The sequence below is a fragment of the Staurois parvus genome, unplaced genomic scaffold (genome assembly GCF_062004578.1).
Source record: "Staurois parvus isolate SC_StPar_1 unplaced genomic scaffold, SC_StPar_1.0 ptg000132l, whole genome shotgun sequence".
NCBI classification, from domain to species: domain Eukaryota; kingdom Metazoa; phylum Chordata; class Amphibia; order Anura; family Ranidae; genus Staurois; species Staurois parvus.
Genome location: NW_028317928.1, coordinates 8,087,282 through 8,099,783, shown reverse-complemented (window position 1 = coordinate 8,099,783; position 12,502 = coordinate 8,087,282). Strand labels below are relative to the sequence as shown.

Here is a 12,502-nt window from a genome sequence, read left to right as displayed (position 1 = left end):
TCCGGGGAGAGTGGATATAGTGAATGCAGGGTCCGGGGAGAGGGGATATAGTGAATGCGGGGTCCAGGGAGAGCAGATATAGTGAATGCGGGGTCCGGGGAGACCGGATATGGTGAATGCGGGGTCCGGTGAGACCAGATATAGTGAATGCAGGGTACATTTTAATTGAACCAACTGAAGTTAGAAGCTGATTGGCTACCATGCACAGCTGCACCAGATTTTGCACTCTCCAGTTTTAGTAAATCAACCTCAATGTATTCAGTCAGTGTGTGTGTTTCCTACAGATGGATCCAGTAATGGGAACCCACCAGAGAGATGTCCCCGTCCTCTGTATTCCCGGGACTCCACACAGGAACATCAGGAGATCCCTCAGGAGGATCAGGTATGTGAAATAAAAAGCAATTGTAAATTTCAGCACAGCCATCTTAAGTTTGTGAGAGGGGTTTCTCCCCAGATCTGACAGATCCTCTTTACTCTTTGTCTCCGAGGGCAGAGTTTGGCAATAAGCCATCACTGTCTACAGAGTCTGTTAATTTTGTGATCATTATAGAATCAAAACTGGTATTAGAACAGGATTTTAAATGATCATTACTCTTGTTTAGGTAATGCTGGATGGAGACCCGATGGATTGTATAACAGAAGGTACAGAGGAAGAAGATGAGACATATGTGGTGGGTGATGAGCCATGTAAGGAGGAGGAAATCCCTCCAGACGTCAGCACAGGTGAGGAATAAACACTAAAGCCTAGTACAAATTATTAGAAAATCAGATGAATGATCGTCCAGTTTTCACGGTATGGTCGTCACATGCTGAAATGGAGAATGCCATTAAAGTGTTACTAAACCCCCGGGCCCTGCATTCACTATATCTGGACTCCCTGGACTGTTCATTCACTATACCTGGTCTCCCCAGACCCCACATTCACTATATCTGCTCTCCTCGACCCTGCATTCACTATATCTGGACTCCCTAGACCCTGCATTCACTATATCTGCTCTCCTCGACCCTGCATTCACTATATCTGCTCTCCCCAGACCCTGCATTCACTATATCTGGACTCCCCAGACCCTGCATTCACTATATCTGATCTCCCCAGACCCTGCATTCACTATATCTGATCTCCCCAGACCCTGCATTCACTATATTCTGTCTCCCCGGACCTGCATTCACTATATCGGATCTCCCTGGACCCTGCATTCACTATATCCGCTCTCCTGGACCCCGCATTCACTATATCCACTTTCCCCGGACCGCGTATTCACTATATCCGGTCTCTCCGGACCCCGCATTCACCATATCCGCTCTCCCTGGACCCCGCATTCACTATGTCCGCTCTCCCAGGACCCCGTATTCACTATATCCACTCTCCTCGGACCCCGCATTCACTATATCCAGTTTCCCCCAACCCTGCATTCACTATATCCGGTCTCTCTGGACCCCGCATTCACCATATCCGCTCTCCCCGGACCCTGCATTCACTATATCCGCTTTCCCCCCGACCCTGCATTCACTATATCCGATCTCCCCGGACCCTGCTTTCACTATATCCGCTCTCCCCGGACCCTGCATTCACTATATCCGGTCTCTCCGAACCCCACATTCACCATATCCGCTCTCCCCGGACCCTGCATTCACTATATCCGCTTTCCCCCCGACCCTGCATTCACTATATCCGATCTCCCCGGACCCTACATTCACTATATCTGCTCTCCCCGGACCCTACATTCACTATATCCGGTCTCTCTGGACCCCGCATTCACCATATCCGCTCTCCCCGGACCCTGCATTCAATATATCCGGTCTCTCTGGACCCCGCATTCACCATATCCGATCTCCCCGGACCCCGCATTCACTATATACGCTCTCCCCGGGCCCCGCATTCACTATATATGCTCTCCCCGGGCCCTGCATTCACTATATCCGATCTCTCCGGACCCCGCATTCACCATATCCGCTCTCCCCGGACCCTGCATTCACTATATCCGCTTTCCCCCAACCCTGCATTCACTATATCCAATCTCCCTGGACCCTGCATTCACTATATCCTCTCTCCCCGGACCCCGCATTCACCATATCCGCTCTCTCCCCGGACCCTGCATTCACTATATCCGCTTTCCCCAACCCTGCATTCACTATATCCGCTTTCCCCAGGACCCTGAATTCACTATATCCAGTCTCCTCGACCCTGCATTCACTATATCTGCTCTCCCCGGACCCCGCATTCACTATATCCGATTTCCTAGGACCCTGCATTCACTATTTCCTCTGTCCACGGTCCCTGCATTCACTATATCTGGTCTCCCAGGACCCTGCTTTCACTATATCCGCTCTCCCCGGACCCTTTATTTACTATATCCGCTTTCCCTGGACCCTGCATTCACTATATCTGGTCTCCCACAGTACACACAACATGGAAATGCAATTATTTTAGTAAATATAAACTGCTAAGTACATTTTCTCATCAGCAGTATATAGCAGTCTTGTGACTTCTATCAGTGTCCAGCAGAGCACTGGTTAAAGCTTGTAGGAGGAGTTTTCATTCTCTTTCGATTGTCCTATGAGGCTGCAGGACCCCTGACCCTCTGTCTAGACAGTGTTGATTGGCCCTGTGCTGATCATATGCACTATCCCAGGAAAAATAAAACTCACTAGCAATACACAATAAACTGAGCGTGTGCAGCTTGCCCCAATGTTCTGTACTATCTGCAGATGGATTGGGGACAGTAGAAAAAGGGGAGGATCAGAGAAGACAAGATCAAACAACCTTTTTAATGCAGTGCGAAGGATTAACCCCTTAGGTTCCACAGTGAGTATAACAAGCATGCTTTACTGTATATACAAACTGATTGTACTGTTGTGGGTTTAGTAACACTTTAGTGGTATGAAAATTCCAAAACTTCCAATGTATGTAGCTATGTTCCAGCATTGATGTAATGTGCATTTGACCCATTGTTTGTAAATAAATGAAGGTGGTTCTAAAGCCTTAAGTTTTTTGTTTTTACCTTAATTCATACTCTGCATTAGGGTAAAAAAAAATCTTTAGTGCCCAGGATCCCCACCCTGTACTTACCTGAGCCCCATCTCAATCCAGCTCTGTGCCCGAGAACAGCGGCTCCCTCTGATCTCTTCTCCCTCACAGGGCAGATTGATAGCAGCGGGAGCCATTGGCTCCTGCTGCTGTCAATCAAATCCTATGACAAGGGAGCTGGGAGAGGCGAGGCCTACTGTTTGTGTGTATAGATGCAGGCAGCAGGGCTTTGGGATTGAGCCCCCATGAGTGCCCCCGTAGGAGAAGAACAAGTTTCCAGCATGTACCTTCAAAGGTTTTGCTGTGAACAGTCGATATTAGCTCCTGAAAGCGGTGTACAAATGAAGAGAAAATCAATTGATTGCTCTGAATAGATATTTTCATCTGATTTTCTAACATTGTAATCCAGAGAAGAGTCCCAGATCCTCCTTGTTCAGTCACTACAACCATCTCTTCTTCTCCCCTCCTCTGTCAGTAGACAGTAATGGGGGGACAGGTTGGGGTTTATTTACTAAAGCTGGAGAGTCCAAAATCAGACTCCCTTCTGCATAGAAACCAATCAGCTTCTAACCTCAGCTTGTTCAATGAAGCTTTGGCAATGAAACCTGGAAGCTGATTGGTTTCTATGCAGAAGGGAGTCTGATTTTGGACTCTCCAGCTTTAGTAAATAAACCCCTATGTGTCCAGTGGGGGGGTCAGGAGCCATCAGCCTCTATTAGACTCCAGCTCTCCTCACATCATGTCATTGAGACGTGACCAGTCTCCACCCACACACTCTCTGGGGTCTCTCATACCTTTCAGTACAGGGGGCTTCACTCTCATCTGTATTCACAGACCCCGAAGTCACTCAGACAGAGGTCAAAGATGAAGAGGATGTGGAAGTAATCCAGATTAAGATTGAAGAACAGGCAATCCCTTCAGAGATCAGCAAAGGTGAGTAATAAAAGATCACTTTTCAAGTTTTTGTGCCCAGCATGTCCCTTAACCGCTTCCCCGCCGCCCTATAGCAGAAATACTGCTACAGGGCGGCAGAGCTGCGCAAAATCAGGTATGTATACGTAATTTTGCATTTTCCGGGTAGGGGGCGCACACGTGCCCTACCCATGCCGTCATTGGCAGCTTCAGCTGTCGATCACCAGGTTCCGGCTGGTGATTGCTCGCTGGCACTCTGGGATCGCTGAGCATCACTGACTGGGGAGAAGTCTGTATATAGACAATACAGATATCTTCCCTGTCAGCTCATGCACGCTGCTTTGTATGGCTCTGCATAGCAGCATGCTTACAAAGTGAAACACACCCAACACATATATATACGTGATTTTGCATACCTTCGCCGCTGGTTGCGGCCTCAGCTGACGATCACCGGGTCCTGGCTGGTGATTCCCCGCCGGAACCCGGCGATCGCCAAGTATCACTGACAGGGGAGAAGTCTGTATGTAAACAATACCCTGTCAGCTCCTGTACACTGCTTTGTATGGCTGTGCATAGCACAGCCATACAAAGCAATGTGCTTACACAGTGAAACATACACGGCACACAGTTAACCCTTTAATAGCCCCTCATGTTAACCTCTTCCTGCCCAGTGCCATTAGTACAGTGTCAGTGCTTTTTATTATCACTGATCACTGTATTGGTGTCACTGGGGATGTCAGTGACACCAAGTCAGTTCCCCCCTCCCCAGTGTCAGAATGTCCGCCGCAGTCCCACTATAAGTCGCTGATCGCTGCCATTACTAGTATAAAAAAAAAAATCCCAGTATCTATACCGCCATTTGTAAACGCTATAACTTTCACGTAAACCAATTCATTTACACGTATTGGGATTTTTTTTTTTTTTTAGCAAAGTACATTTTGGCCAAAATTTATGACGAAATTAGATTTTTTAAATTTTTTTACTTGACATGTTTAATAGCAAAAAGCCAAAACTATTGTTTTTTTTTCTCAAAATTGTCAGTATTTTTTCATTTATAGCGCAAAAAATAAAAAACGCACAGGCAATCAAATACCACCAAAAGAAAGCTCTATTCGTGGGAAAAAAAGGACGTAAATTTAATTTGGGTCGAGTGTTGCATGACTGCGCAATTGTCAGTTAAAGTAACGCAGCGCTGTATAAACATTTTGGGCTAAATGTATGACGAAATTAGATTTTTTGGATGATTTTACTGGACATGTTTAACCATTTCAATACCGGGCAATTTTACACCTTCCTGCCCAGGCCAGGTTTCAGCGCTCTCACACTTTGAATGACAATTGCGCAGTCATACAACATTGTACCCAAACTAAAATTTTATCATTTTCTTCACACAACTAGAGGTTTCTTTTGGTAGTATTTAATCATCGCTGGGGTTTTTATTTTTTGCTAAATTAACAAAAAAAGACCAAAAAGTTTGAAAAAAACACACTTTTTTTTTGTTTCTGTTATAAAAGTTTGCAAATAAATAATTGTTCTTCATAAATTTAGGCCGAGATGTATTCTGCTACATGTCTTTGGTGAAAATAACCCAAATTAGGATGTATTTTTTAGTTTGTAGGAAAGTTATAGAGTTCACAAACTTTGATATAGATCTGAATATTGATCAATCCTGAAGTACTGACAGCCAATCTAATTTCTTGAGGTCCAAGAATGTCAGAACAGTACAGATATCCCCCAAATGACCCCTTTTTGCAGAGTAGACAGTCCGACGTATTTCATAAGAGGAATGGCGAGTTTTTTGAAGTTGTATTTTTTTTGTCATAATTTTTCAGAAAATGAAAAAATTTCAAAAATTAGTTTCACTATTTTTTTTTTTACATATTGTCACCAGTGCAGTACAGCGTCATCATATAACTGGCATGGCGGTGATCACGGACACTGACTGGTGACAGTATGAAAAAAAAAAAAAAATGTATTATTTTTTATTTTTTTTTTTTATTTTTTTTAAGATTTTTTTTTTATATTTCACTATGTCCAAAGTAGTACAATGTTACCATAGTAACATTGTACTACTTTGGGGAAGTGATCAGTATTTCTTTTTTTTTTTACACAATTTGCTTATAGCAAAGAATTACTTTGCTATAAGCAAGCATTTACCTCAATGACATCGATTCATTCAGGGTTTTGGTTTTTTTTGTGCTTAGCTGTGATTTGGCCACAGCTAATCACATGACATGTGCATGTGATTAGCTGTGACCATTCACAGCTAGACACTAGTATACAATGGATGGCATGAATGAAGCCATCCATTGTATACAACTGTCATGTGACCTGCTGTGATTGGTCACAGCAGGTCACATGGTACCGGCAACGGGGGCCGATACACAGATCTGTCATTGGCCGTGTCCGAGGTACATGGCCGGTGACAGATCGCGCCGCTGCGCGGCTCTGCATGAGCGCGATCTGCACATGTGCGGGAGGACGCCAAATGGCGTTCACCCGGAACACTGATGACATTTGCCGGCGCCATTCGGCCATAGGGCGGGCGGCAGGCAAATGGTTAATAGAAAAAAGTCAAAAATATAGTTTTTTTCTCAAAATTGTCGGTCTTTTCTTGTTTATAGTGCAAAAAATTAAAAATGCATAGGCGAGCAAATACCACCCTTAAGAAAGCTCCATTCATGGGAAAAAAAGGACGGAAATTTCATTTGGGTGCAGCATTGTATGACTGTGCAATAGTCTGTTAAAGTAATGCAGCGCCGTATCGCAAACAAATGGCCTGGTCAGGAGGGGGAGGGGGGGGGGGCTAAATCCTCTGGAGGGCAAGGGGTAAAAGCTTACATTGATTATATTGCAGCTTCCCAATTCTTGGATGCACTAGTTTTCTTTTGTAGACTTTCTTTTATTTTCACCTAGTGATCCGGCCAATAAGTCTGTTGTTTCCAGCAGATGTAGAAGTTTGAGGGTTGAGCCAACCATTTACCACTGACAAGGGTGCTTACAATGATCAGCTTTTATTTATTTGTGTAAAACCCTTTTATCCCAAAAGGAGCAAAACTGTTTGCTGTAACTACTTAAAAAGTATTAGCTGGAGTTTGGCTTCATTTTGATAGCGTATCTAAATCTGCTAGTACATCTAACACCCCCCTCTCCGTAGACTGACAGTGCTGCTGTCCAAAGTAGTGGTGCACTGAAACTAAAAATTCAGGATGCACTTGGCCCAAAACCGAAACTGAAATGGACAGTTTTTATAATATATTTGTATTGTATTTGATTTTTTAATTAATATCACGAATTTAAATGAATATTAAAGTCAATGGGACACTATTTTTGCATTGAAGTCAATGGGACACGATTTTGCATTAAAGTCAACGTGTCACAATTTCGCAATGAAGTTAATGGAGCACACTTTGCATTAAGTCAATGGGACACAATTTTTGGATTGAAGTCAACAGGACACGATTTTGCATTTAAGACAATTGGACACAATTTTTGCGTTGAAGTCAGTGGGACGTGATTTTGCATTAAAGAGGAGTTCCGCTCACACCGTAAAAAAATAAAAGTCAGAAGCTACAAAAACTGTAGCTGCTGACTTTTAAAAAAACAGCCACTCACTTGTCCCACGATCCCGTGGTGTCCTCCCCACAGCCCGTTTCACCGGCCGTCTTCTCTCCCTGGTGCCGGCATCTTCAGTGTGGGCACCCGGCTGTGACAGCTTGCGGCTTCACAGCCAGGTGCCCATTGCTCATGCGCGAGTAGCACTGCGCTTCCTGAATGGCCCGGTAGTCTTCTGGGACCTGTCACATGTCCCAGAAGAGTACGGGGAGCGAGAGTAGGAGGACAACTTCCGCTTCCTAGGCAATCGCAGCAGAAGTGGGTACCTGTCAATTTCAGGTACCAGCTCTCCAAAGGTGCCAATCCTTAATGGAGAGCGGGGGACCAGTTTTTAAAGTGGAACTTTCCCTTTTTGGAGGAGCTCCGCTTTAGGTCAACGGGACACGATTTTACGTTAAAGTCAATGGGACGCAATTTTGCATCAAAGTCAATGGGACGCGATTTTTGCATTAAAGTCAATGGGACGCGATTTCACATTAAAGTCAATGGGACGCGATTTAGAATGAAAGTCAATGGGACACGATTTTTGCATTGAAGTCAATGGAACACAATTTCGCATTGAAGTCAATGGGATGGGATTTCGCATTAAAGCCAATGGGACGCGATTTTTACATTAAAGTCAATGGGACATGGTTTTTATTAAGTCAATGGGACGCGATTTTGCATTGAAGTCATTATTGGCACATTTTTTTTTTCTATCAACAAAATGCTGATAAACCCTATTTTCAGCCGATCATTTTTGGTAGCCGATATATTGATGCATCACTAGTCCAAAAGGTGTCTCTGTTGCTCCTCCACCCAGAGTATTTCACACTAAGGCAGGGAGTGTATAACTGCCCAGATCACCAGGGGAAAAGCCTAAAAAAGAAAACTAATGCAGACACCACATTTAATGATTGGTAAGCTGCAATATATTACATTGTTCATTTTGGATTTAATATCGCTTCAAAAGTATTTCATTATTTCCCCGTAGGTATCAATTGCTTGGTATGCCTTCTTTTACATAAGGATTGGATTGCCATTAGAGTGCAATTGCCAGAAATATTGGCCCCAAAAAATATAAAGTTGCTCTACTTTCCATACACTTTTGTCAACAGTCACACCGAGAGCTGATCTCCGGCCTTCCCTTCAGTCTTGCACAGTTGTACCGGCTCAGTCCCTGGGACTGAACTTGCTTACTGTGATTTCACTGCACACTGTGAACTTTGCGTGTTACAGGCTGCAGCAAATCAGTAAAATGATGGTGCTAGAATGGCTGGGTTGACAAATGTAGGAACCAGAGTTAGTCTGTAATGTCAAGGTAGGGATGTGGAGGGGATGGAACGGGTCTGGATATCCACTTTAGATGGATGCAGCTCCTCCGTGTGGGTATAGGAGGAAACAAAGGAAAACAGCGAGCGCCACCATCTAAGTATAGGTTTCCTAAAAACCCAAATAATTAAAATAAGAAACGCACTCACATTTGGGAGAGCAAAAAAAGTATATAAACGTCTGGTATCTGCAGAGCTCCGCAGGGCAGTGGCCAAGTGAAGCGGAGTGGCGTCTGGAAGCTGCTGGAATGTCTTTGCAGAGCATCCAATGGAATCTGGCGATTGCAGAGCCGGAGCTGGAAGCAGCCAAGACCAGGATCATCAGCAGGAGCCAGCGTGGAGCGCGCTGTTAGCCTTGTCTCCAAAGCAGAGCCGAAGATACATGAGCATGACAGGGAAATGAAGGGAGTGTGGCTACGCGTTTCAGGGCAACAGGGACCGCCCCTTTTCAATGGCCTGTCCTGCAAAGTTCTGCCGATACAAAACATTTATATGTTTTTACCGCTCTCCCAAATGTGAGTGCATTTCTTATTTTAATTGGTTTTTAATAAATCTACACTTAGATGGCGGCGCTCGCCGTTTCCTGCAGCAAATCAGACAGAGCCTGACTCATTTCCTGGCTGGAGGATGTTCAGCATTTTCTAGCCCTTTCCAAGCCAGCCTGGCTGTCCCTGGTCCACCCCTTACATTCAGAATCATGTGTGGGAGCCCACCATGGAAATACGCATGCCAGTGCAGTCTACCTAGGAACTCCCAATCTTCCAGACTGACATCTGCCCATCAAGTCATTTTGATTTTTTACATAACTCCTCCCAAAAGCCAGCCCACCGCTTTCATTAGGGCTCATAACAGGAATAGTGAGGCAGGCCCATCCCACCAGCCATGATCTGCCTGCATTGCCTAGAGAAGTATAGAGTTCCAATAGTGACATCACTGGATTTAAAAGAAGGTATGTCATGAAAACAGGTTTTGTATGACCTACTTGTGTGTTTATTACTGATCTGTTCACTTGTTACAGATTTTCCAACGCCATGAGATTAACTTAGAAATATGTTCCATCATCTCTCCAGATGGGGAAATGGAAGATGAAGACATCACATCGGATTCTTCAGAAGAAGACCCCATTCTGCCAAATCTTCCCAGTGCCAGCTGTTCCTCTGATCCCTCGAGACATGTAGGGAGTTTTCCCGGTCTCTCTCCTCTCCCAACCGATCATACAGCTCATAGAGAGGGTAAAAGGTTCCTATGCCCAATGTGTGGGAAATCTTTTACCCGAAGAGCCAGTGTTCTCCAACATCAGAAAAAGCACACCGGGGAGAAGCCGTATTCCTGCTCCGAATGTGGGAAATGTTTTGACAGGAAAAGAAATCTCTCGACACATCACCGGATTCACTCCGGGGAGAAGCCGTTTTCATGTTCTGAGTGTGGGAGGTTCTTCGCCTGGAGAGCCAGCCTGGTTGAACATCAGAGAACTCACACGGGTGAGAAGCCATATCCGTGTCTAGAGTGCGGGAAGTGTTTTACTCAGAAAACCCATCTTACCAAACACCAGAGGACTCACACTGGGGAGAAGCCGTATTCTTGTTCGGAGTGCGGGAAACGGTTTACAGAGAAGGCCTATGTGATCGTACATGAGAGAACTCACACGGGCGTCAAGCCGTATTCTTGTACAGAGTGCGGAAAGTGTTTCAACCAGAGAAGCCACTTTATCGCCCATCAGAGAGCACATACGGGGGAGAAGCCCTTTTCATGTGCAGAGTGCAGGAAATGTTTTAGTGAAAGAGCCCAGCTAGCCACACACCGAATAATTCACACGGATGTCCACCCGTATTCTTGTCCCGTGTGCAGCAAATGCTACAGCAGTAAATCGAATCTGGTTAGGCATCAGCAGGTCCATACGAACATGAAACCGCCTGCGTGTTCTGAATAAGGGAGCCATTTTTTTTTGTGATGATGTCACACGTCTGGTTACTTCAGATTGTTAATATTTGTAGTCGCTGTATCAGAATTCTTTCCCTTTTTTCTATCTATATTTGTTTTTGTGTGTTTGGATCCATGTAGGATGCGGCAATAGGTTTTCTTTAACCCTTTCGCTGCCAGGTATACGGACCTGAGGCAAGCGGGTTTTACACACACTCCGATGGCTGCAGCCACCAGGACTGTTTGTAAAACTGCCAAGCAGACTCTTGCCTGCCAGGTGGAAGCAGTCGGGTGGCTGCGCTTCTGCCTGATTGCTTCTGCATTCCCCGGTAACGGTGCCCTCCACACACACACCCCCCCCGTTCCTGCGCATGCTCCCGTCATATATTAAGGGCTACGCTTGCCCACCTGCAGGCATGGCGGGTGGAGAGGAGAGCAGACACACACTCTACTCGCCTTCTTACTGTGACCTGGAAAGCAACGTGTATGATGTCACTTCCGGGTCACAACTGTCACTGTCACTTTCCCCAGCTAGAATAGCTGGGAAGGAATGTATTGCAATGCGATCTGCATTGCAATACATCCAGTGGAGCCCAGAGGAGGCATTTGGGGGGGGGGGGGTCTGTTATACCCTGCATGTTTCATTATAGAGAACCTGTCACCTAAAAGTCATCACATAGGGGACCCCCAATGTCTCCTCTTGGCTCCACTGGATGTATAGCGCCCCCCCTTGCTATGCACGCCCCCGCCATGTATTAAGGGCTACTCATGCCCACCTGCAGGCATGTTGAGTGGATGTGTATGATGTCACTTCCAGATCACAACTGTCACTTTCCCTGGCTAGAATAGCCAGGAAGGAATGTATTGCAATACGATCTGCATCGCAATACATCCAGTGGAGCCCAGAGCAGACATTGGGGGGTCTTTTATACCCCGCGTGTCTCATTAAAGAGAACCTGTCACCTAAAAGTCATCACATAGGGGACCCCAGTGTCTCCTCTGGGCTCCGCTGGATGTATAGAGCCCCTCCCTTCTTGCACACGCCCCCGCCATGCATTAAGGGCTACGCTTGCCCATCTGCAAGCATGGCAGGTGGAGAGGAGAGCGGACACGGTCTCATCGCCTTCTTACTGTGACCCGGAAAGCGACGTGTATGACGTCACCTCCAGGTCACAACTGTCACTTTCCCTGGTTAGCGTAGCCAGGAAGGAATTTATTTCAATGCGATGAAGGGAGAAAGGGATATAATACACAGGGTGCCAATATCCCTGAAGAATACAAAGGGGGGAGTCCTCTTTTGGATGGGACTTTACCGGCACAATACTCTTTATATGATAAACTAAAATCGTTCCAAATAAAGTATTTTTTTTAAAAGAATGTTTGCAGTTTTATTTTTACAATCTTAAAAAGCAAACATAGAGCTACAATACAGATTATGGTGGTGTCAACAAGAATGATATTGCAACTGTAGTATTGGGTCATGCATAAACCGCACTTGACGCGTTTTGAGACCATCTCTGACTGGGTTCCTGGGATGATGCCACCTAACATCAAAGTAAGGCTTGGTTCGCACTCCTCTCTGGCCGTCCCTCTTCCTATGTCTGTTCCCATGCAGCGGCGTGATGTCAACACGCTGTTGACGTGGCGACCCCACGTGGCCGGGGAGGGGCCAATCAGATTGTGATCAGACTTGGTCATTGGTCCGTTCTAATTGGGC

General features: G+C 45.6%; 1 protein-coding gene across 1 annotated transcript; it reads left to right on the top strand.

Annotated features, from left to right (window-relative positions):
- The first annotated feature begins 289 nt into the window (after positions 1–289).
- On the top strand, positions 290–12,171 carry LOC149466287 (uncharacterized). Its single transcript, XM_089672985.1, has 4 exons — positions 290–382; positions 603–723; positions 3,863–3,961; positions 9,936–12,171. Exons 2-4 carry the CDS (start codon positions 606–608, stop codon positions 10,793–10,795), a joined length of 1,077 nt encoding a protein of 358 aa, XP_089529111.1. The 5' UTR covers positions 290–382; positions 603–605; the 3' UTR covers positions 10,796–12,171.
- The last annotated feature ends 331 nt before the right edge of the window (positions 12,172–12,502 follow it).